We start from the raw sequence: 26,413 nt of genomic DNA, 5'->3' as shown, positions 1-26,413 counted from the left end.
AGAAACCAGAATGGAGCGAGGGAAATTGCTGCATGAAGAATGCACAGGCCCTGAGCCACTAAAGAGCATGGCTTGTTGGGGCTTGTTGGGGCAACATTAAGATGGCCAGTGTAGCTTAAGCCAGATGAGCAAGAGGAGAGCAGTAGCTGATGGTGTCAGAGAGAGCACAGGCCAGCTCAGATACAGCCCTGAATACAGATCATTGTAAAGGAGTTTAGATTATGTTCTGATGTGTTCTACATACACACAAGTCTTTTGCTAGACAGAGACCGCTCGGGTCTTTTCCAGTATTAAAATCTTAGGACTTTAAAGTAGCGAGATCATTTCAAGTCATTCGAATCAGTAATGTGTTCTAGAGAAGAGTTGATTTGGACTTCTAGATACTCCTCAGGGCCAAAGCCATTTCAGGATAGCTGTTAGCTACAGCCATAAAAGCCATGGCTGGGCCTTTCTGCCCCTCTGCTGTCTCATTTTCTTTACCTGTGCTGTCAGAGCTGTGCTGGGCGTGGACTGTTTGTTTGTCAGTATGTGGTATGTATTTCAAGAATGTCAGTCCCTGCTGGAGTCATTTTATGTTTTCTGGCACAACTGACGATTTTCGTCGTGTAACCTTTATTTTTTCTAGTTTGCACAAGTACTTGTGCTCCCTGACAGAGAGCGTGACAACTTGGGGTAGTAATAGAGTATTTGACAACTGTTTGAGTTGTGGGAACATGCCCCTTTTTGTTAATAGAGGCGTAATTGTAACCAAAGAAGTTTAATTCTTTAGCAAACACTGACATTTCTGTTTCAGAATGAGTGCTAGAGAAAAAAGGAAATATGAAAATTATCATGTATCATGAATACATTGAGTTCTCTCTGTAATAACTCAGAACTGATCTATAGCTAAAATTAAAACCATATAAGTATATCGTAAATCTTGACTATTTCTGTGTTTGCTTCTAATTCTGTTTGGAATAAGTCTTCAAATGCTTTCCAGAATGATGTGAAGTTACAAATAAATAGAAAAAGAGTTATCCTGTCTTCATTTATTTTATTTGTACATTTCCATTTCAAGAAAAAATGACTTAAAAAATACAATTCTACCCAGAATTGGATCCTTATCTACACAACCACTGAAGAAAAAAAAAATCATGCAAACCGAAACTATTATTTTTTTGTAGTGACTGAGTGGAAGATGCAGTTATTCTAGTAGAATATATAAGAAGCTCTGATTTGACAACTGATATAGCACAAAAGAGGACCCAGACTTCACTGGTAATGCAAGGAAACACAGTTTTGCAAATGGGTATGACAAAGTTTGCAGGCTCCTGGAAAGGGCCCATATGAAACAAACACAACATTGAACACACCACTTACTGACACCCCTCCCACCCACATCAGTTTTGTTATGGTATTTTTTACTTACTTGCTTGGCCACAAATAAATGGGTGACCATTTAAAATCAAAATTATAATTTGATATGTGTCCAGTGAATGAAATAGCAAATCACTTAATGCTTAAAATTTCTTTTGGTCATTGATAATTAATTTATAATTGCTGAAATGCGTCACCATGTAGAGAAGATACTAGGTTCCCCAACTTAACAGATTTGTTCTCTTAGCCATAATGACAGTATTCCAACTTTCTTAAAAATAATAAGAGAATGTTATTGATGATGACAAACCTGGGTTTTGCCGTCTTGGAAAAACTATGCAATTTCATATTTTAAAATTTCTATCAAATTTTACTTGCTTGATGCCTCTATATCATGTACAAAGCATTGATTGTGTAATCAACCTACCTTATGGCTCTGAGCTACTAGTGGATGAACTGAGGAAACAGACACCAAAGAAAATGCCCAGGCCTATCCCCTGTGCCAGGGGCCTTCATCGGGGAACAGTATATAAATCTTGGGGAGAGGAGGTGTGACTGGGAGTGAGGAGGGATGCTTAATGAGAACCAGATGATCAGCCTCTAGAAAGGCCTGCGATCACAACGGACACCAACTGGCACGGCACCACTGTTCACATACTGACTAGCTCTGAGTGCGGCCTGCATGATACAAGGGGTGCGTGCTGTGAGCACAGACAGTTGTCTGAAGTATGGAGAAGAGATTGATAATCCCAAATATACCATGCATGATTTCCAGACACCTCACACAGGTCTAGCTGGGAAGTAAACAGTGCTGTCAGGATTTGGAGGGGGAACACAAAAGGTTTAACTTGAAACATTGAAAGGAATGAACTTTTTAATGTTTTTATCTGTTTCCACTCTAACAAACGTGCATTTTTGCCTTCAGAAAATAGAGTCGATAGCTGCGCAGAGTTGAAGAAAAACATCCTCTGGTGTTCCCTCTGCATTTACCTATATTTAAAAGGGAAAAAAGAGAGTTAGTCTGAAATATGTGTAAATAGAATCATGCTTAATAATGAAAGATCAATTGCTTATAATTTGCTCTCAAAATTTTAAAACACAAGACCTCCAAAAAACAAGAAGTGAAGAGTAGTGGTTTTAAAACAAGGTGTCTCAATTAAAACAAGTACCACTAGACATCTGTTAGAATAGCCAAAATCCAAAGCACCGACACGGCCGAATGCTGGCAAGGACATGGAGCAATAGGGACTCTCATTCATTGCTTGTAGGAACGCAAAATGGTACACCCACTTCAGAAGACACTGGAGTTTCTTAAGCTAAACATACTCTTACCAGACTTTTTATTGGACTTCTTGGTGTTTACCCAAATGAGCTGAAAACGGAACATCTACCCAAAAACCTGCATACAGTTGTTGACAGCAACTTCATGCATAATTGACAAAACTTGGAAGCACCCAGTATGTTCTTCAGTATTTTAATGGTTGGATAAACTGACGTATCCGGACAGACTGGCGAGTATTATTCAGTGCTAAACCTAAATACATATTACTAAGTGATACAAGCTCCTCTGAAGAGGGTACATACTGTATGGTTAAAATTACATGACGTTCTAGAAAAGTCAAAACTGGAGACAGTTTTACAAAGATCAGTGGTTGATGCATTAGCGGGCAGGGAGGAATGAGTAGGTAGAGTAGATTTTAGAGAAGTGTGACTAGTATATGGGAAATCTTTGCTCAATTTTGCAGTGAATCTAAACTCTAAAAAGGATAGTCTATATAAAACAGTTCCTGTTTAAGTAAAGCATTGCTAGGGGTCATGGAAAGACTTTGAGTTACTTAAAATGAGACTTCTGAGTATTCTGGAGCATTTGGGAATAGGGTAGAGATTGAGGGATGAGGGGGAGAGGTGTGAAGAAGAAAGCAAAAGGCGAGGACCACAGTGTGTAGGTGTGCTAAGGGCAGAGTCCGCTTGGAGACTGTTGGTACACCAGCAGAAGGAGGACATATCAAGGGGAGCTGATTTTTCTGGGCATGGAAGTACTGCTCCTCCCTCTCGTAACACTGCACCGACCACTGAGATTTGTTTCATCACACACGCAACATCTACAGAAAGGAAAGGCCTGGCCAAGGACGGGAAGCACCTGGAGGCCAGGGTAATGCTGATGGCATGCATAAGCTTCGACAAGTGTCACCCAGGTTACTTTGGTAAAGTTGGTTATGAGGCATTACCACTTAAAGAGAAACCAGAGCTTCTGCCCAACTGTCAACCTTGACAAATCGTGGACCTTGATCAGTCAGGAGACATGAGTAACCATACGTTGACCGCCCCCCCCCCAAAAAAAAAAAAAAAAGAAAAACAGCTGAAGCTGCTCCCATTACTGAGGCAGTGCTATGGGCTACTGCAGATTCTGCGAAAGGGAAACTCCCAAAGTAGCCCGCTGTCATGAAGGCCAAGTTCTTCAGCAGGGGAGCTGGGAGAAGATTAAGGCTGTGTCCTGGTGGCTTGAAGCCACATGGAAGGAGTTTAACTAAATGCTAACAAATGAAAAAAAAAAAAAAAAAAAAAAAGGTAGAGGTAGGGAGGCTGTGTCCTGGTGGCTTGAAGCCACATGGAGGGAGTTTAACTAAATGCTAACAAATGAAAAAAGAATAATAATAAAAATAAGATGGAGGGCTAGTGATCTACATGAGTCATGTGGGGGTGGGTGGTAAGCTTGCTAAAACGTAGTTTCCAGGCTGTATCTGTGGAGGGTCTTGCTTGGTGGTTTTGGGCTGGGTCTGTAATCTGTATATTCAACAAATTCTCCACATGATTTTGTTATGTGGAGCACACTTTAAGAAACAGAGTTTTCAAACACACAACTTTCAAATACACTTTGAGACTCTTGTCTTTTTAAAATCATCTTTGTGCAGACTAGTTTCAATTTTTCTACCCCTAGGGATCTCACTACTTCCAGAGGTAGAACGAATTCTCAACAACATCAACAAAAAGAATGCTGCATGTTTAGCTACTGGAGAAAATGAATACAACAATGTTAACAGAAGCACTGTTTGTCCAAAAAAAAAAAAAAAAAAGGCACTGTTTGTCATTCCCAAACTGGACAAATCCTGTATGTCCATTAGCAGTAGATGGATAAATTGTGACATAGTCATAGAATAGTAATTAAAAGAAAAGAACCACAGCTATATCTTCAACAACATGGATCAATTTCACAAACTTGAGGGACAGAGGCCAGTCTCAAGAGTATGAATACAGGATGGTTCAGATTATAAAAGGTTCAAAAGCAAAGCTATATTGGATAGGGATTCATACATAGATGATTAAATCATAAAGAGAAGCAAGGAAATGGTTATCACGAAAGCCAGGACAGTAGTTACTTCTTGGGGAGAGGAAAGAAGCTGTGACGGGGGAGACTTCTGGGGGAGGGTGGAGCTTCTGCAATTCTCTCACTTCTCGTCTAGCATGGTGCTTAAAGTGTTAATTTTATTCCTCAAACTCTACATACTACTTTTATGCATTCCTGTAGGTATGATATAGCTCACAATAAGGAAAAAATAAGTTTTTTTTAAAGTACTTTTTCCCTGTCATAAATATATCATACTTTATCCTTACAGGAATCAAATATAGCAATCTGCAGTTTGTCTGTCCAGCTGGAGGTCTGACATCTGGAGGGCAGGGCTCTGCCTTTGTCATGTTCATGCCCCTCACAGCACCTTGCTTATTGCTTTCCTTCTTCCTCCTTTTCCTTTCAACCAACAAGCATTTCCTGGTTATCATCAATGTTTTGGAGTTGTCAAGCTGAACAAGAAACAATGGTCCTGTGTTCTAAGACCTTATGCTCAGCGGTAGAGACAAACATTTAACAGAATTTTACACTGTTAGGAGGTAAGCACAGGAGCTAAAGGGGCACCTTCCATAATGCTGGGAAGGCAGAGAAGCTTTCTGAGGAAAGTAATAGTTGTCCTCATTTAAAATGATAAACATTACCAGTAATGGTGCAGGAAGCTTTTTAAATAAACAAAGTCATCCTATCAACGATCTCAGAAGTATTGTTATCCCAGTTTTACAGCTGATGAAACCGGGGCTCTGAAAGATGAATGTGGCTAAGTGGAGAGACCTGGTTCACAGTCAGGCCTTTGCCTCTGAAGTCTTTGCACATGTTGACTGCATTACACTATGCTGGCCAGTTCAGAATGGTGGATGGCCAGATACGGGGGGAGAAGCAAGGAGTGAAGCTGGAATCGTAGGGACAGGCTGGGCTGTGAAGAGGCTTATGTACCCTCCTGTATGACAATAATGAGGAGCCATGTAAGAATTGTGTTTTTTTGTTTAGTTTTGTTTTTTAAAACAGGGTCTTGCTCTGTTGCCTAGGCTGGAGTGCAGTGGTGCAACCTTGGCTCACTGCAACCTCTGCCTCCCGAGTTCAAGCAATTCTCCTGCCTCAGCCTCCCGAGTATCTGTGATTATAGGTGTGCACCGCCACGCCTGGCCAATTTTGTCTTTTTAGTAGAGATGGGGTTTCACCATGTTGGCCAGGCTGATCTTGAACTCCTGGCCTCAAGTGATCTACCTGGCTCAGCCTCCCAAAGTCCTGGGATTACAGGTGGGAGCCACCGTGCCCAGCCCATGTAGGAGCTTTTAAGGAATGAGCTGACACAATAAAACATGGGTACATAGAAAATATTTGATAAATATTTGTTCCATCAAAAATAACTGCAAAAAGGTTGAAGTGCCAGACAAAGAGCCCTGTATGAGGAGGACCTGGGATTGTCCTCAGTGTGCTTCAGGACTTGGTCAGGCCATTCATCCTCTCAGGGCCTCAGTTTCCTCCTCTGTCATATGAAGGGACTGAACTAGGACTAGATAACCTCCAGGTCTGGTCCCAGCCTGGATACTCTACGCTATTCCAAATGAGTTCACTTTATAATGGGGATGAGCTCCTCTCAGCAGACGTCAGGATTGCCCAGTTTAGATTGGTGTTGCCAGTTAAGCTGAGCCTAGAAGAACAGATATGTACCGGAAGATAATAAAGGTGGCAAAGGCGGAGAGATCTGAGAGCACCTAGATTTTTCAGGGAGAGTGTTGAGGACAGATCAAATGCTGCATGGGGTGATGGGGCAGGCAGAGAAAAAGAGGAAGCCGGAAAAATAGGGTGGAATGAGATGCCTCCATAGATTTGCCTATTCAGGACACTCTATACCAGTGGAATCACACAATATGTGGTCTTTTGTGACTGATTTCTTAGCATAATAGTTTAAAGGTTCATTGATGTTGTAGTGGATATCAATGCTTCATTCCTTTTTATTGCTGAATAATGCTATGCTGCATTTAACCTGAATGTTCCAAACATGCCTTGGGATGTCTGCCTTCCTCATCTCTTTTCAGCAAATCTATTTCTGCCCACAGCCCTGCTCTATAGTCACCTGACCTCACCTTATCAAACCCCAGGAGGAGGGAGGAAAGGAAGCGGTTGCTAACACATTCCCTCCCCTTCTCAGGTTTCCTCCCCAGCATCAGGGATGGGTAAGAAGGTATAAATCCACAAAGTCTTGATTTATTATTTGCACTGTCCATGACTGTATCAGTGGGAAATACATCAGGTATGTCACTGGTCCCCAAGAAGTTCCATGAGCACAAAGACTCAAATACAACCCTTTTGTGCATGATGTAAGTTCTTCACCCTAGTGATCTAATTTTTCAACTCTGGCACAAACACTTCCCCAAATCAGCCCCAGATCTTCCCCAGAAGAGGAAGATGATTAGCCTAGGGAATGACCCCGAGTGACCTTCTACTTCAAATGCATGTGAATTTTTTCACTACAATACCCCACCTAATTGAGGAACACATATCGTGGGACTTCAGCCTCGGTTATGCCATCTGCTTCATCTGCACAAATCCCAACTGTGTTCTAGGCCCTTTCTTGTCCTCACAAAGCGGTGGATATTTTGCAGAGTCTTCCTCATTATTTATCTGTTCTCCAGCCTCTTGCTGAATTCTACCAATTCCTTGCATTGAACTGACTTAGCATGTTCTATTTCTGCTCCTTGGCCCTGAAAGATTTCCCTTCTCCAATCCATCTTCTGCAAGCACTACTACCTAACATTCCCAACTTTATATATGATTTTCTAAATTTATCTTCTATCTCCAAAAAAGCCATACCTATGTTTCTAATGCTCATGTGTCTTTTAACGCTATTAATATACAATTTTTTTAAAAAAACACTTTTTTTTTTTAAAAAATTTAAGAGGTAAGGTCTCACTCTCTCACCTAGGCTGGAGTGCAGTAGAGAGATCATAGCCCATTGTGACCTTGAACTCCAGGGCTCAAGCAATCTTCCTGCCTCAGCCTCCCAAGTAGCAGACACTACGGTGTTTGCCACCACACCCAGCTAATTTTTTGTATGTTTTTGTACAGATGGGGGTCTTGCTATGTTGCTGAGACTCGGCTTGAACTCCTGACCTCAAGCCATCCTCCCACCTCAGCCTCCCAAACTACTAAGATTGTAACTGTGAGTCACTCTGCCTGGCCAAGAACACATTATTAATTTCTATTTCCTCCAACTTTCATAATTCATAACTTGGTCATTGAACATAATGCCAGTGTTAAACTCGAATAAAAACACATTTGATCATTAAAACAACCTATAAATGTACTCTATTACCTTCTGCGTGTTACTATCACAGTGAACTCAAGGCCCTTTCCGTATTACCTTCCCCTCTTACTATCACAGTGAACTCAAGGCTCCCTCTGTATTACCTTCCCCTCTTACTATCACCGTGAACTAAAGGCCCTTTCCATATTATCTTCCCCACTTACTATCACAGTGGACATTTACTCACTGCAAATCACTGCAATAGTTAAATTTTCACTACTTGTCCAGATAAAACTCGGCCTTAACCCAAATATTTCTATTGTTTAAAAAATGTTCAATGATTCCTGTAAAGCATGGAAAGGGATACTTTACTGGGGACTATTACCACAGGTATTGGGACTACGGCAACAGTATTTTGCAGTAGGGGGAAGGGATGAGACTCAACTCTGAATACTACGTGGGCAAGTTGGAATTTATAATCAAGGAGCAGGATGGGAGTCAGTGGATGGAAAATTACTAAGAGGTAATAACATCAGGAGTAAGGAAAATTCTGGAGACAATGACCTAAAAGGACCATTGCTAAAGACAGACCAACGTCATCAGACAGCACCTGGGGATGTTCGAGGGTGAGGACCCCAACTGAGGGCAGGGATCTGGCTACACTGATTTAGCAGAGTTCTTTGCTAAAACTCGGTTTTACAAGGAAGTGCACAGATGGACCTAGGAGAAGGTTCAAGAGTCTGACTAAAGTTTGGTCAGCAGAGAATCTTTGTCAATGTCCAGCTAGACAGTAAGCTCCGTAAGCACGAGGTCATTACTCAGCATAGCATCCCCGTGCCGGGGTCTGGGAAGAAAGGCAAAGAACAAAAAGGGTAAACAAAAGAATGTATCCTCTATTCCCACATTTGCTCTCCCTTTCCTCATAGAAATGAGCTGTTGTGAGGGAAGCGCATGCTCTCGGTGCCCATTTTCTGCAGTCTGGGCTTTATGGAAGGGGAGGGATTCTGCCTTCTGAAAACCAGGCGACTTGGTTTCAGCAGAGGGTTCCAGCACGCAGCGTCTCCAGGACAGAGCTAGTTATTTTCTGTCAGTCAGGTCAGAGCTGATGTTTTCGAGAGAGCTGCGGACGGGGTCCCACAGCTCTCAATGGACCACTGCTCACCTCTTTCCATCCCAAACCTCCCTTCTCATTTTGTTTTATGGCTTAAATATGGAGACTTATTAATTAATGACATTTAAAAAACTGTTCACTGCCACCCAGTCAGTCATGTGCTGTAGTGCTTGCCCCTGTGGAGTCCAAAGATGTGGCTAGGTTTAAAGACAAAATGAAATAATAAGGCTTTCTAGATGGGAAAAGTAGTCTTTTACTTGGGTAAGTAGAAAAATCTGTGACATTATCTGGGATCCTCCTTAGGACCAAGATGCCTAGTTTTGAGAATAAAGGCAGTGAGGCAGTTTCTGTTTTCTTATAGAAAGTGTGTGTGTGTGTGTGTGTGTGTGTGTGTTTGTGTTTGTGTTTGGTGGGAAAGGCCTGGATTCCTGAAGTGCATTTTTTTTTTTTTTTTTTTTGGAGAAAGAGTTTCTTTCTTGTTGCCCAGGCTGGAGTGCAATGGTGTGATCTCGGTTCACTGCAACCTCCACTTCACAGGTTCAAGGAATTCTCCTGCCTTAGCCTCCTGAGTAGCTGGGATTACAGGCATGTGCCAGCATGTCCAGCTAATTTTTGTATTTTTAGTAGAGATGGGGTTTCACCGTGTTGGCCAAGCTGGTCTCGAACTCCTGACCTTGTGATCTGCACAGTTGAACTGGGTGGGAACAAAGCCTTTTGTCTACTCTACTCTCCACATTTCTCCTTTGGTTCTACAGATTAGGTTACCTTGATTAAGTCTCAAAGTAGATCACCCTTGCTTATCTAATTCCCATGTGGAGAGTATTTGAAGAGAATAAGTGGTATTTATCTTTCTGTATATTTCTGCAACTCAAAGGAAATGGAAAAGAATCAATTACTAAATGCTTTCAAAGTTACAGGAACTTTTCTTGGTGCTTAAGAGTTTTAGCAAATTTAAGCCAGTTAGCTTATAAGGTACTGGTGTTTAATGTCCTTAGCAAACAGAGAAGAGTCCTGCACAATCAGCTTACCAACTGTTTTGTATGAATGAGACTTCCTCAGTAATTGTGCAGACTTGAAAGTAATATGCCTTCCAAATAGGGTGTGTTTGCTCTATAATAAATGATTATAATATTACTTTATAGTAACTCTCTTTTATCATGAATATTCAAAAGTAAGTTTCATCATGAACTTTCTCCAAAAGATCTGCAATTCTGAGTCAGCAAAGTCAGAATGTATGAGGTCTTAATGTATTTAATTTAGTTAGAAACTAGGTAAGTAGATTTGCTTCTGACTTCAAAAATTTACCAGCCAGATGGAGTGGCTCACGCTGGTAAGCAGCTCTCCGTAGTATGGGAGGCTGAGGTAGGAGGATTGCTTCAGCCCAGCAGCTCGAGACCAGCCTGGGAAATAGTGTCTCTACAAAAATAAAAAAATTAGCTAGGCACATGCCTGTAGTCCTAGCTCCTGGAGAGGCTGAGCTGAAAGATGGCTTGAGGCCAGGAGTTTGAGGCTAAAATGAGCTGTGATGGAGCTATTGCACTCACTCCAGCCAGGGCAATAGGGTAAGACCCTGCTCCTTGAAAAACAAAACAAACAAACAAACAAACAAAAAAAAACCGGCATGGTGGCTCACGCGTGTAATCCCAGCACTTTGGGAGGCTGAGGCAGGCGTATCATCTGAGTTCAGGAGTTTGAGATCAGCCTGATCAATAGATCAATATGGAGAAACCTCATCTCTACTAAACATACAAAAAATTAGCTGGGCATGGTGGCACATGCCTGTAATCCCAGCTACTCAGGAGGCTGAGACAGGAGAATCGATTAAACCCGGGAGGCGGAGGTTGCAGTGAGCTGAGATAGTGCTATTGCACTCCAGTCTGGGTAACAAGAGTAAAACTCCAACTCAAAACAAAAACAAAAACAAAAACAAAAAACAAAAAACAAACCCTGAGGTGGGAGGATGGGAGGATCACTTGAGCCCAGAAAGTTGAGGCTACACTGATTTTGATCACACAACTGTACCCCAGTTTAGGTGATAGAGTCAGATCCTGTCTCAAAAAAAAGATGTGGTACATATACACAATGGAGTACTATTCAGCTATGAGAAAGAATGAGATCCTGTCATTTGCAGCAACATGTATGGAACTGGAGGTCATGTTAAGTGAAATAAGCCAGGTGCAGAAAGACAGACTCTGAATGTTCTCACTTATTTCTGAGCTAAGTATTAAAGCAACTGAACTCATGGAGACAGACAGTAGATTGGTAGTTACCAGTGGCTGGGAAAGGAGAAGGGGAAGTGGGGATGGCTAATGGATACAAACATTTAGGTAGATAGAATGAATGCTGTCTAGTATTTGATAGCACAAAAGGGTGACTCTAGTCAACAATAACTTACTGTATACTTAATAACTACAAGACTATAACTGAATTATCTATTTAAAAAAAGGACAAATGCTTGAGGTGACAGATACCCCATTCATCCTGATGTGATCACTACACACTGCATGCCTGTATCAAAGTATGTCATTTACCCCATAAATATATACATACCTACTATGTACCCACAAAAGTTAAAAATTTTAAGAAATAAGCATAAAAAAAGAATTTACCATTTTTGGTCTGAGATGAGATATAAAATCCCACGGTAAGTGATATTCTGACCAGTATAGCAAAATATTCTCTTTTATTAAAAAGCTAAAAGCAGGCCAGGTGCCATGGCTCATGCCTGTAATCCCAGCAGTTTGAGAGGTCAAGGTTGGGGGATCAGCTGAGGTCAGGAGTTCAAGACCAGCCTGGCCAACACGGTGAAACCCTGTCTCTACTAAAAATACAAAAAGTAGCCGGGTATGGTGGTGCATGCCTATAATTCCAGCTACTCAGGAGGCCAAGGCAGTAGAATTGCTTGAGCCCGGGGGTGGAGGTTGCAGTGAGCTTAGCAACAGAGTGGAACTCTGTCTCAAAAAAAAAAAAAAAAAAAAGCTAAAAGCAAGTGAATAGGAAATAGTAAATTTTTGAGTTTTATCTGACGTCTTGAAGGAAAAGCAGAGCAGTCAGTGATAATGTTTCTACCCAGCAGTCAACAGAACATATTACTAAATGAGGAAAGGAATTACACATTTGTCTACTCTTTCCATGGATCTGTAAATCAAAAAACGGTTGGCTGATCCGAGCATTGCTTATGTCTAGTTGTGTTTTTCCTGAATTTTCCCACACGGTTGAAACCATGGCTTGAGTCTCATTTTATTTTTTACGTATTGGCACCGTGGAGCCTCTGGGACAAAGCCAAGCTGTTACAGAGTGGTTTAGGATCACTGTCTGTGTGCCAGCACCTTCTTTTTCTAATGTTTTTTTTTTTTTTTTTTTTTTGAGACGGAGTTTCGCTCTTGTTACCCAGGCTGGAGTGCAATGGCGCGATCTCGGCTCACCGCAACCTCCGCCTCCTGGGTTCAGGCAATTCTCCTGCCTCAGCCTCCTGAGTAGCTGGGATTACAGGCACGCGCCACCATGCCCAGCTAATTTTTTGTATTTTTAGTAGAGACGGGGTTTCACCATGTTGACCAGGATGGTCTCGATCTCTTGACCTCGTGATCCACCCACCTCGGCCTCCCAAAGTGCTGGGATTACAGGCTTGAGCCACCGCGCCCGGCCTTCTTTTTCTAATCTTGTCCCTGTTAAACAAGACACAGCCTCACACCACAGGGATCCCTTACTGCCAGAGGAGAACAGCAGCGGCTCAGCAAGGCAGACCTCAGCGTGCAGAGCCTGGGCGTGGTCCGGGGAAAATCAGCAAATGCATTTTTCAAAAGTTGGGGTTATGTAAAAGACGGCTCATGGGGAGTCATCCAGTTCACATACCCAGTCAGGCCACATAGTTCTGCTCATTATCAAGGCCAAAGAAAGGAGGAGGACTATAAATACATTGACTTTAGAGAGATTTCAGGATAGACTTCAGCAAAACTACAAGGATGATTTATAGTCAGCACATGAGTGGCTTCTCTATAAATAGGACTTCCCATAGCACATGCAGTTCGTCCACTTAAATGTTTTAAGTAACTATTTTCCTTTTGTCTTTCTCTCCGTTCTGTCCAAAGTTGCGAGTAACATCTTCCAGCAGATATGAAAAAAAATTATCCTTTCTAAAAGTGACCTCTAAAACACCTGCTCACTTTCCTGTTAAAGTTACTCAGTGCTTCCTTCCTAGAACTGAGTACTTTCAGTATTCAGTCCAAGTACCCTTGGGTCATGTAGAACTGTGCAATATGATAGCCCCTAGCCACACGTGGCTTCCGGGCACTTGAAATCTGATTAGCACAAGGAAGGAACTGAATTTTTAATACTGTTTAATTAAAATTAATCTAAACTTTTAAACTGGTAGTTGACCCAATTTTTTGGAAAATTAAAAATTATATCTGGAGCAACCTGGGTATGTGAAATCTACCTTTCAACTGCAAATTTTATGAAATATAAATATAGTTCCAATATCTTTGATGGAAACTTAGCAGCTAAATTTGAGGTAAAGTACCAGCTTTTGAAGACATAGTTTATAAAAAAAGAATGTAAAAATACTTCATTAAGAATTTTATGGCTGGGCATGGTGGCTCATGCCTATAATCCCAGCACTTTGGAAGGCTGAGGTGGGCGGATCACGATGTCAAGAAATCAAGACCATATTAGCCAACATGATGAAACCTTGTCTCACTAAAAATATGAGTATTAGCTGGGTGTGGTGGTGTGTGCCTGTAGTCCCAGCTACTTGGGAGGCTGAGGCAGGAAAATCGCTTGAACCGAGGAGGTAGAGGTTGTAGTGAGCTGAGATCGTGCCACTGCACTCCAGACTGGTGACAGAGTGAAACTCTGCCTCAAAAAAAAAAAAAAAAAAAAAGAATTTTATATTGATTACATGTTGAAATGACACTTAGGATATATTAGGTTAAATAAAATATATAGTTAAATTAATTTCACCTGTTTCTTTTTACTTTTCTTTGTTTATGTGACTATTAGAAAAATTTAAATTTTACACGTGGCTCACATTATATTTTGACAGTGCCGATCTAGCAGATTTACTGACTGCAGGAGGAATGAATGAATGAATCAATGAACGGATTCAAAGCCCTTCACCGCTTGCTTCAATCTTGCTCTTTAAGTCTCATCTGCCATGACTTCAATTCATCTATGTGGCACTTCATCTGGTGCCAGCATTCCTGGCTCTTTCACGTGTCAGTGGCTTTGTTCCCTCTCCTCCATCTGGCCTGAGTTTCTCTTCATCCTCCAGGACCCAGCTCAAATGTCCTCTTCTCTCTGAAGCCTTTATCTACCTATCCAGGCCCGAGCTCTGTGCTCCCAAAGACCTGGAGCATTCTGTAAATCCTATTATGGCACCTACCACTTTGCTGGAGTGCAGTTTCATGTGTCTTTTTTGTTTTGTTTGGAGACAAAGTCTCATTCTGTCACCCAGCTGGAGTGCAGTATGGGACTTCAGCTCACTGTTACCTCCGCCTCATGGGTTCAAGCAATTCTCATCCCTCAGCCTCCTGAGTAGCTGGGATTACAGACACACACCACCATGACCATCAAATTTTTGTATTTTTAGTAGAGACAGAGTTTCACCATGTTGGCCAGGCTGGTCTTAAACTCCTGACCTCAAGGGATCCACCCACCCCAGCCTCCCAAAGTGCTGAGATTACAGGCAAATATCTTTTTCCTATGGATTCCCAGCATTAAGTAGCATGCCTTGGACCTTAGAGATGCCCAGTAAATGTCTGCTGAGCATGTCAAAGACCTTACATAGAATAGCGTCAATTCTTTGTTGTTAGAATTCATGTCAGTGACTCCGGGAGGGGTTCTAAGTTAAAGTGGACCTCAGTGAAGGGGGTGCCCTAAGATGGGCAAAGGCAAAATCTGCTATGTGATTACAGCAACCACAGAGGAAGAAATGACGGATGTGTACGGATGAATAAAAAAGACCTGGAGGGGGCCGGGCGTGGTGGCTCACGCCTGGAATCCCAGCACTTTGGGAGGCCGAGGTGGGTAGATCACGAGGTCAAGAGATCAAGACCATCCTGGTCAACATGGTGAAACCCCGTCTCTACTAAAAATACAAAAAATTAGCTGGGCATGGTGGCGCGTGCCTGTAATCCCAGCTACTCAGGAGGCTGAGGCAGGAGAATTGCCCGAACCCAGGAGGCGGAGGTTGCGGTGAGCTGAGATCGCCCCATTGCACTCCAGCCTGGGTAACAAGAGCGAAACTCTGTCTCAAAAACAAAAACAAAACAAACAAACAAAAGGCCTGGAATTCTCTTCTGCTTGCTGTTTAGGGAGGAGACATGCACGCAGCAAGCGCAACTCATTTCAGCAGGACAACAGGGGTTCAAACAGTACTGCACTGAATCAAAAGGTTTTCACGGGAATCTGGTGAAGGTCTGACAATCAGGAAGGAAAGGGGTGGAGCCAAGACTATTTTAAGCAGAGTCATGAAGAAAAAGCCTCTTCAGTCTCTCAGAGCCAGATGGAAGATTTATGCTTCATTTATCAAGTGAGAGGATAGAACCTTAGGGTTCCTCTAAGTCACTCTCTCCTTCAGGCACACCTTTCTCTTCACCACGCCAGCAGGAGGGATGGCTGTATCTAAACCTAGGTTTCTAGTTGTCAGCCAAGGCAGGTCCAGATTAAATGCTTCAAACTTTAAACTGATCACACACCTCAGAGGTGGGGCACTGATAAAAAAGGCTGAGCATCAAGGAGCTGGGAAATTCCAAAGGATTTTTATACTTCAAAGAACCCTTCCCAGGGCAACATGGAGAGACAGGCAAGTAGAAATGAATGGGTTAAAAAAAAAAAAAATCAACCTCTGCTTAAAATAGCCCAGCAGTCTCTCCTACTAGAAAAAAAATCTAAGCGTATCTTTCCACTGCATAGTTGTTAGTAGTAGACAGAAACAACTAAACTGGAAACATCCTAGTTGAATGAACTATAGCATATCTATATCATGGCATATTATATAACTATTAAAAAGAAAACAGTCTTGTGATATGTGTTAACCTGGAGATGTTTCACAGAAATGTGTACAGGTTGGCAGTATTTTCATGAAATCAGCACTACCCCACCATGGCTGTGTGCGTGCATCCAAACAGTTTGATTTCAGAGAGAAAGAATGAGGGGCTGAGGAAAGAAGAAAAGAAAGAGAAAGAGAAGAGAAGGAGGAAGAAAGGGAGGAAGGGAGGAGGAGAGGCGGAAAGATACACAATAAGCAGTTCAGATTGGTTATTTGAGGGAAGCAAGGTTGTGAGGAGCATAGTTGTGTGTGTTGTGGGCATATATAGTCACGCACCTATAACCATGTTCTGGTAATGACAAGACTACTTATACAACAGCAGTCTCATAAGATTATAATGGAGCTGAACAATTCCTAGCACCTTGTGATGTGGTAGCTGTCATAACGTCATAGCGCAATGCATTACTCATGTCTGTGGTGCTGCTGGTGTTGTAGAAGTATGGCATGTGGCCGGGTGCAGTGGTTCACGTCTGTAATCCCAGTACTTTGGGAGGCTGAGGCAGGCGGATCATGAGGTCAGGAGATTGAGACCATCCTGGCCAACATGGTGAAACCCTGTCTCTACTAAAATACAAAAAAATGATCTGGGAGTGGTAGCACATGCCTGTAGTCCCAACTACTCAGGAGGCTGAGGCAGGAGAATTGCTTGGATCCAGCAGGTGGAGACTGCAGTGAGCCGAGATGGTGCCACTGCACTACAGTCTGGGCAACAGTGCGAGACTCTGCCTCAAAAAAAAAAAAAAAAAAAAAGTATAGCACGTACAATTATGTAAAGTACGTAATGCTTGATAATGACAATAAACGACTATGTTGCTGGTTTATGTATTTCCTATACTATACTTTTATTTATTATTTCAGAGTGCATTTTTTGTACTTATTAAAAAGGAGCTGTCAAACAGCCTCAGGCAGGTCCTTCAGGGTGCTCCAGAAAAAGGCCTTGTTATCAAAGCAGATGATAGCTCCATGCACGTCACTGCCCCTTAAGCCCCTCGAGTGGGACAAGCTGTGGAGGTGAAGTCAGTGAGGTGGTGACTCTAACCCGGGCAGGCAGGCCTAGGCTAATGCGTGTGTCTGCATCTCTGTTTTTAAGAACAAAAGCTTAAAAAGTAGAAAAAGATTTTTTAAAGTAGAAAAAAACCTTATAGGATAAGGATATAAAGAAAAAGTATTTTGTACATCTATACAGTATGTTTGTGTTTTAAGCTAAGTTCTATGTAACAGTCAAAAAGTCAAAAGATTTTAAACGCTTATGAAGTAAAAAGGTTATAGTAAGCCAAAGTTAATTTATGATTGAAGAAAGAAAAATATTTGATAAATTGAGCCTAGCCTAAGCACAGTGTTTATAAAGTCTACACACTGTGCAGTCCTGTCCTAGACCTTCCCATTCACTCAGTGACACCCAGAGCAGCCTCCAGTCCAGGAAGCACTATTCATGGTAACTGCCCTATACAGCAAGTTTACCATTGAAATATTTTATGCTGTATTTTTACTGTATCTTTTCCATATTTAGATATGTTTGGATACACAAATAGTTACCATTGTGTTATAACTGCCACAGTATTCAGTACAGTGACAGGCTGTAGTGTGTAGTAAGCTATACTATCTAGGTTTCTGTGAATACACTCTATGATGTTTGCACAATGACAAAATTCCCTAACGACGCATTTCTCAGATTGCATTCCCACTGTTAAGCGATGCATGACTCTGTGTGTGTGTGTACACTTACTTACACACATACATGTATACTACTGTCTGTATCCACAAGTTCTACACCTGCAGATTCAACTAACCAAAGGTCAGAAATATTCCCTACATTATCCCTACTCTTACTTTGCATGGAATCTGGCAAGCATCCCCTCTACAGCTTCCCAGCTTCCTACTAAAATACTCGTGAAGACCCCCCAAAATGAGAACAGTTACAAGAATTCTGAAAAGTTAGACTGCTCCTTATTGCCAGTGATTCATGTCTGTGGTCCCAGCTACTTGGGAGTCTGAAGTGGGAGGATGACTTGGGCCCAGGGAAGTCGAGGCTGCAGTGAGCTGTAATTGCACCACTGCAAACCAGACTGTGCAACACAGAGAGACCCTGTCTTAAAACAAGCAAACGAAAAACCGACAGAGCAATGCTTACTGACTTCTAGTAGAAAAATAATTATTATGACTTAAATTATATCCAGTCATACGGTCATTTGTGTGTAAAGCCACCATAATGACATTCTCAGATATTCACTGAGAAATTGAACTAAAAACTAGTTGATTACTTTAGCCAACTGAAAGAAGAATCAAAATTAGGAATTTAGTACAGAGAATTCAAGGTATAAAAGTAATTCTGGGTTTTCCTTTGCTTATGTTAAACTACAAACGGGAATACAGTCAGTTGTGAATTACTCAGTAGATTTTGCAATGAAAGGGTAAAATGTGACCTTATGGTACCTTCTGCTTCCACTTTCCTCAGTAATGCCAGACACTGCAGAAACTTCTCACTCTTCATGCCTCAATTCATAGGGCTGCTCCTGATAGCATGGTGACCAGAACAATGAGGACCATTGCATTTCAGGACCTAATGAAAACGGTTAAACTACTAAGAAGTTGAGACGGCCGGGAGTGGTGGCTCATGCCTGCAATCCCAGCACGGAGGCCGAGGCGGGTGGATCACGAGGTCAAGAGATCGAGACCATCCTGGTCAACATGGTGAAACCCCATCTCTACTAAAAATACAAAAAATTAGCTGGGCATGGTGGCACTTGCCTATAATCCCAGCTACTCAGGAGGCTGAGACAGGAGAATCGCCTAAACCCAGGAGGCAGAGGTTGCGGTGAGTCGAGATCGTGCCATTGCACTCCAGCCTGGGTAGCAAGAGTGAAACTCCGTCTCCAAAAAAAAAAAAAAAAAAAAAAAAAAAAAAAAAAAAAGTTGAGACATTGCAGCAGCAGAATTGCTGAGGAAAAAAGCTTATTACCTCCTCTACAAAAGCAGAGTTGCCAAGGAACTTGATTTTCTGCATCTGTAAAACTCATGTTTACTGAGTCACTGGGCTCTCTTTTCAAAATTTTTAAATACATTTTTATGTTTATTATTATTATTTTTTGAGATGGAGTTTTGCTCTGTCACCCAGGCTGGAGTGCAATGGCACGGTCTCGGCTCACTGCAACCTCTGCCTCCCAGGTCAAAGCAATTCTCCTGCCTCAACCTCCAGAGTAGCTGGGATTACAGGTGCCTGCCACCACGTCTGGCTAAGTTTTGTATTTTTAGTAGAGACTGGGTTTCACCATGTTGGCCAGGCTGATCTCGAACTCCTGACCTCGTGATCGACCCACCTCAGCCTCCCAAAGTGCTGGGATTACAGGTATGAGCCCCTGTGCCTGGCCTCTCTTATTTTTTTTAATCATTTAAGAGTAGCAAATAACACGGGGACAGATACCATCTGTTACCAGGCCCGCTTCATCTATGGCCTGGGGCGTTTCTGGACTAATTATGCCATGAACAAAATATATGTAAAAAATGGAAGAAAACATAATGTAAGGAAATATAATGTTCATTGGTGATTATCTTTGGGTGGAAAAATTCTGAATAATTTTACGTTTACATTTATATTCTTAAATGTTCTACCTTGTTTCTTTTCTTCTTCTTCTTTTTTTTTTTTTGAGACAGAATCTTGCTCTGTCCCCAGGTGCCAGGCTGGAGCGCAGTGGCGCGATCTCGGCTCACTGCAACTTCCGTCTCGTGGGTTCAAGCAATTCTCCTGCCTCAGCCTCCCAGGTAGCTGGGACTACAGGCACGCACCACCAGGCCCAGCTAATTTTTTTTTGTATTTTTAGTAGAGATGGGGTTTCACCATGCCAGGATGGTCTTGATCTCTTGACCTAGTGATCCACCCGCCTCAGCCTCCCAAAGTGCTGGGATTACAGGTTTGAGCCACCGCACCCGGCCTAGTTTGTTTCTTTTTGAAACATGTAGTTGTTACTTGTATACTTAGGAAACAAAGAGGCTTTAAATATCATTTGACAGAATTCCGCCTATGCCACTTGAGACAGAGATTTCTGTGGCTTCTCTCAGCTCACAACCAGCCCTTCCCTCTGGGCATTCCTTGTCTCTCATCTGCTTCACAGGGAAGACTCCCAGGTAACCATGTTTATATCAGTCAGGTCCTAGTTCAAATGCTACCTCCCTAGGCTTTCCAAACACCTGCCCACAATGCTCACTCCCAACAATGCATTCTGTTTTGTTTTAGCCACAGAACTTGTTAGTGGTTGCTTTATTTTCTTGTATAGTGTTTTCCTTTTTTTTTTTTTTTTTTTTTTTTGCTTTGTCACCCGGGCTGGAATGTGGTGGCGTGATCTTGGATGACTGCAAACTTTGCCTCCTGGGTTCAAGTAATTCTCCTGCCTCAGCCTTCCCAGTAGCTGGTATGACAGATGTGCACCACCATGTCCAGCTAATTTTTGTATTGTTAGTAGAGACGGGGTTTTGCCATGTGTTGCCATGCTGGTCTCAAACTTTTGGCCTCAAGTGATCCGCCTGCCTTGGCCTCCCAAAGGGCTGGGATTATAGGTATGAGCCACTGTGCCTGGCCTGGTTTTCTCTTTTCAGTGAGGGACTTTGTCATGTTGACTGTGTTTCCAGCACCGAGTATACTGAACCACACATACCATATGCACTCAATAAAGTACAGAACAAACAAACATGACCTGCCAACCCATGACGCCAGCTGCCTGTCCATAGCTAAGAGAGCCAGGGAGACCCTGAGCAAAGAAGTTCTAACGTTATTGTACAAGGATGGCACTATGATGACATAGACAATAAGGGAGTGGCTGGATACATTTTGCTTTGCTTTAAAAACTGCCTTTGATATTTTGCTACATTTTCTTTAGCTAGCTGGTGGCCAAAAGGGCTGACTGTCATGGGGTGCAGGATGGTGGGGCGTCAGTTGATGGGTTCAGCATCAGTATTGCTGGGTAGAGGCCTGAGGGCGGTGCTTGTGGCCTATTTGTGGGCTGCATGGGTTGGCCCACCCTGTGGCTTTAATTCCTAAATAAATTTCACGGAACTGCTGATTCGTCTCACTTGCTTTCTTGAAGTACATTCACCAGCCCCACCTAGTTTTAAGAAAGCTCCTTAAGTGACCCAGAGGTCCTCCTGGGTGAGCAGCTCTTGTCTTGGGTCCAGTAAAACAACAGGGAGCAGGGGCAAACAGTCCAAAGGGTGTCACAGGAGCAGGACACCAGCTGTTACTTAGAAACCGAGGGAGATTAAGCTGATGCAAGAGGACTGGGCAAAAACCCAGAGACCAGACCACAGAACGGCCCAGAGGCTTTCTCAGACTCCAGCAGCAAACAATCCTATCCCCTGACTCCACCCCAGCTTCTCCTGCACTCCTGCCTCTGGCTTAGGGTACCTGCAGACAAACCTCAGCTTCCTGGGCCAGCACACTGTCTCTATGCTAGGTGTGTAGCGGGGACTCTTCATCTTTGCAGCTGTGTGGGTAGGGGTGGCCCCGGGCAGAGGCGGTGGGACCAAGCAGCCTCCCTGAGGCTCTCTGGGAAGCCTGAAGGCTGACGCCCTCACTGCTTTGCAGTCCGGGCTGGAGAGCTTTGACATATTTGTGCAGTGGATCATCACGTTACCTCACCATGGACCCAGCTGCCAGCATCTCCAAAATGCAGGGGAAATTGAAGAAACGAGCCAAAGGGGACTGCAAACCTCTTTTCCACTATTAAATAAAATTTGTAGGAGGCCATCGGTTTGGACTAGGCTTCTGTTCCTGGCCCAACAGACTGAACCAACATGGAATCATCCATACTAAATGAAACAAACAACGTGGGTGTACACCGTAACAGATGGCTGAGTTTGGGTAGTTACAGCAGCTGAGCTTAAGTCAATGGTAGGTGGCCAGCTGATTCATGTAAGGCTGTAACTAATTAACCTCTGTTCCTCACTGCTGTTTTCTAAACATAAATAGTGCTTGACCACGTGGCTTATTCTTCAAACATTTTCTGGTCCTGAGGTCTGCCCAATTCTAGAGTCATGAATAAAAGCCAATGAAGATCTTTAAATGTGTTGCAATCTGGTATTTTGGACACCATTAACTTAGAAAGCTCTAAGGAAGATTCCAGAAATCAGATTTGTCTGAGAACTCAACCCTGTACCCATGTGCAATCATTTGTGAATTTGTGGAATTCAGGTTGTTATAATACAATAGAAAGCTAAGAGTGATTTTCCAACTCTAAAAGTGGTTAAATCCTGAATTACTTAGGAATGTTCCCATCTTTACACATCTTAAAAGTAGAAGACCCTTCCTTCCTTCCCTCCTTCCTTCCTCCTTCCCTCTTCTCTCTCTCTCTCTCTCACAGGAACGAACTCTGTCACCCAGGCTGGAGTGCAGTGGCATGATTTTGGCTCACTGCAATCTCCTCCTGGATTCAAGCAATTCTCCTGCCTCAGCCTCCAGAGTAGCTGGGATTGCAGGTGTGTGCCACCACACGGGCTAATTTTTGTATTTTTAGTAGAGATGAGGTTTTACCATATTGGTCAGGCTAATCTTGAACTCCAGCCTTAAATGATAAGCCTGCCTTGGTCTCCCAAAGTGTTGGCATTACAGGCGTGAGCCACCATGCCCAGATGGAAGAAATATCTTTTTACCTGGATAACTTCTGTGTATGTTCCAGGCTGCTCAAAAGGTGGAAATCACTAGACAATCTAAGTTTGTAAATACCTTTGCACCTCGAATTCTTGAGATGCTACTCCTACATAATGTACTTTCTGTTTTATGTTTTTGGGTCTTTTTTTGGAGAGACAGTCTTGCTCTGTTGCCCAGGCTGGAGTGCAGAGGTGCAATCATGGCAAAGTGCAGGCTTGACCTCCCAGGCTCAAGCAATCCTCCCATTTCAGCCTCCCAAGTAACTGAGGCCACAGGCATGCACCACTACATCCAGCTAATTTTTGCTGTTTTTGGAGATATGGGGTCTCGAAATGTTGTCTAGGCTGGTCTTGAAACTTTTGGACTCAAGTAATTCTCCTGTCTTGGCCTCCCAAAGAATTGGGATAACAGGTATGAGCCACTGCACCTGGCCCTGCTTTTAAAGACTGAAGTCTTTATTTTTAAAATGTGGCTCCAGAGGTTACATAAAGCACAAAAAGTAAGCCTCATGTTGCACATCAAGGCCTATTAATTGGCAGTAGCTGTCTGGAGCGCTGTGTTCTCAGGCCACATCTGGGTACGGCAGGAAACAGTGCTGGGATAAATTAGCGATGGCTGCCACGGATGCGTAAGTAGGGGATGATGGCTCTCATGCCACATATTTGATACCCTGAGTTAAATGGAGAGGTATCTTTCAGACTTCTATACCAAGTGTTTCTTAGGAATCTGGGAAGCGGATGATTCACAGAGTTAGAAGATAAGAATTTGTTATCAATGGTTTCCCCCGAGGAATCAGTAAGGTAGCTTCCTCAGAGACAAGTTTGTTATCTATTGATGATGTCTTTGATCTTGCCAACAGTGAGAGATCCCACTCTCCACTCTCTGATTTGAGACTCAGGATTTTGTTCCTGCTTAAAAGCCCACTCCGTCACTTTCATGGATTTGTTCCTGGATACTATTCTAGCCTCTCAGTGGTCTCCTAGCCTTACCTTCTTGCATCCATTTTCCATAGGGATGATGGAGTGAGCTTTCTAGATCGAAATCCTGATTACGCCTGCCCCTTCGGTAGTTCCCATCACTCACAGGGCAGTTATTTGCTCCTACGTATGATGTGTCTTGATCTAGCCCTTGCTTGCCTCTCCATCCCCATCTCTCGTCCCTCTTTTCCTTGGCACTTTATGTCACAGCCACGTGGAGTTACGTGGTTTTCCCGATCTTCAACACTTGAGGCTTCTCTGGTATGGCGTGCACCCCCACCTCAGACACTCAGCTGAGTCCTCCTGATGCCACCTTCCTGGATCCTTTCCTTCCCCTTTCACTGGAGGAAAGGGCCCTCGTCACATACCCTGTTTGCTCTGATCCTGTTGTGTGATCACACATTTGTCTCTCTCTCCTACTGAAACCCTATGCTCTGCAAGGACTCAAGAATCTTATTTATATGTGCATCCAAACCACTAGTGCAATTGATGGACTACAAGTGCCTGATACATAGTTACGAGACGAGTGGGAGGATGAGGACTGGGCACTTTTCCCAAATTCATGAAATTGACAGTGACTCAGCAGAGAGCTCACGATCACTAAATTGATATACTCATTTCCTCACACTATTCTCATTGCTTTACTTAATGACCTGCTTTCCTGGCCCCATATGCAGCTCCTTCTAAAAATATTAGTTATCACAAGAAATTGAGGCAGAGGGGCCAAGTGCCAATTGTGAATGACGTAAAATTCTAGAAATTCGAAGTCACCGACTTTTAGTTCTAGTGAATAATCTCATAGTCCAGAGTCAGTGGCAGAACCTATGTCTCATCCACGCCTCCTTCCTCCCTGCCTTCTCCCTTCCTCTCTTTCTTTTTTTGGGAAAAAAGAGTTGTTTTCAGCAACTATAAAGGCATCTGTGAAAATTATATGACCAACATTTTATGGTCTATATGATGACAGATATTTAATTTTTATTAAGATAAAAGTGAAGAGTAAGGGATTCATATTTTGGTCCAAGTTCTTCTTGTTTTTTCTTTGAGACAGGGTCTTGCTCTGTTGCCCATGCTGGAGTGCAGTGGCACAGTCTCAGCTCACTACAGCCTCCACCTCTGGGGCTCGAGCAGTCCTCCCACCTCGGCCTCTTGAGTAGCTGGGATTATAGGCATGTGCCACCACGCCCAGCTAATGTTTTGTAGAGACAGGGTCTCATTATATTGCTTAGGCTGGCCTTGAACTCCCGGGTTCAAAGGGTTGGGGTTCCAGGCGGGAGCCACTGCGCTGGGCCTTTAGGCCCCCGTGCGACAGCTGCGCAGAGTTCTAATTCTCAGATCCGTTAACTAAAATGTTCTCAACTTTTTCTTTTTCCTTGAAAAAAAGAAAAAGATAACTGGCCCCTTTCAGAGTGGGAAAGGGAAGCGACTCGCCTTGTGTAGCTGTGTTTTTGTCTCGTAGTAGGCGATCACGGGGATGGACGCTCGGTAGTAGGCTTCCAGGCGCTTGGCGATGGTCTTGGTGGTGTCGTCCGCGTGCGGGCTGCTCTGGCTCTTTTGGAGAAGGCGGTTGGTCATGGTGTCTGCCGAGCAGTCCATGCAGATCACCAAGTGTGGGTCTCCAATCTGGGGGTGGGAGTAGAGCATGACACAGTCAGAAAGCTCACCCTGCCCACATTGTGGAAAGGCCCAGGGCCTCTGGTTTTTCCTTTCTTGGCTTTCTGGTTCCCCTCAAGGCCCCAGCATTACACTGTGGTTCAGGGGGCCTGGACTCCATGGACCCCCTCCAGGTCAGCTCCTTTCCACATGCTGCCTCAGGGCTGTCTCTTGCCCTCAGCGTTTAGGTCCCCTCAAGTCATGCAGGGGCGTCTGTGCCCCCCACTGCAGCGCTGTCTGTCTTCTGCACTGAGCAGAAAGGAGTATGCGTGTGCGAGGGGGTGTTTCCTTCAGTGTGAAGCCTTCCCTGACCACCTGAGGCAGAGCTAATCACTTCTCCTTCAAGCCACCAGGATCTCTTATACCAGCCACCACTGGCGCACTGTGGCTGTGCCGGTACTGTCAGCTGAGTGGAGCATAAAGGTTGAGCGCACAGGCTGAGTCAGGCTGCCTAGGTCAAACCCTGGTATCTTGACTTGTCTCCAAGATGGGCTTCATCAGTTCGTTACCTTGCTTTACTTGTCAGCTACTCTCCCACCAAGACACAGAAACACCTGGAATCTGACCTATAACTGTTTTGACCAACAGACCGTAATGGAAATGGTGCTCCATGCTTTTAGAGTCTAGGTTTCAAGAAATTTTGCAGTTTCTGTCTGGTTTTGTGGACCACTTGCTGTAGTGCGGAGTCAGCTGCCATCTAAGATGTCCGACTATCCTGAGACTGCCAGGCTCCAAGGAAGCCCAACTTAGCCACGTGGAGGGGTCATGTGGACAGAGATGCCCGACCAGCCCCCAGCTGTTTCAGACATCCCAGCCCTGGCTCCAGACATGCATCTCATCCCCAGCCACTGTCTGACTGCAATTGCATAAGGAACCCCAAGTGAGAACCAGCCTGCTGAGTCCCTCAACCTCCAGAACCATGAGAGATAACAGCAAATTGTTCTTTACAGTTTTTATTTTATTATTATTTTTTTGAGATGGAGCCTTGCTCTGTTGTCAGGCGGGAGTGCAGTGGCAGGATCTCAGCTCACTGCAACC

General features: G+C 43.4%; 1 protein-coding gene across 2 annotated transcripts in view; it reads right to left on the bottom strand.

Annotated features, from left to right (window-relative positions):
* Positions 1-1,013: 1,013 nt before the first annotated feature.
* Positions 1,014-26,413, bottom strand: part of AK5 (adenylate kinase 5) — a 309,166-nt gene continuing 283,766 nt past the window's right edge. Inside the window, exons 13-14 of one of the 2 annotated variants that reach the window (XM_003921394.4) lie at positions 25,154-25,345; positions 1,014-2,346 (exon numbers count right to left, since the gene is read on the bottom strand). In XM_003921394.4, the coding sequence (XP_003921443.1) occupies positions 2,278-2,346; positions 25,154-25,345 (261 nt within the window). In that variant the 3' untranslated portion in view covers positions 1,014-2,277. The remainder of the gene's footprint in view (positions 2,347-25,153; positions 25,346-26,413) is intronic. The other variant, XM_074381039.1, reaches the window with a different exon arrangement.

Source organism: Saimiri boliviensis, chromosome 11 (genome assembly GCF_048565385.1).
Source record: "Saimiri boliviensis isolate mSaiBol1 chromosome 11, mSaiBol1.pri, whole genome shotgun sequence".
Lineage (NCBI taxonomy): Eukaryota > Metazoa > Chordata > Mammalia > Primates > Cebidae > Saimiri > Saimiri boliviensis.
Note: the sequence above shows the minus strand (reverse complement) of the source record. Positions and strands in the feature narration are given on the sequence as shown.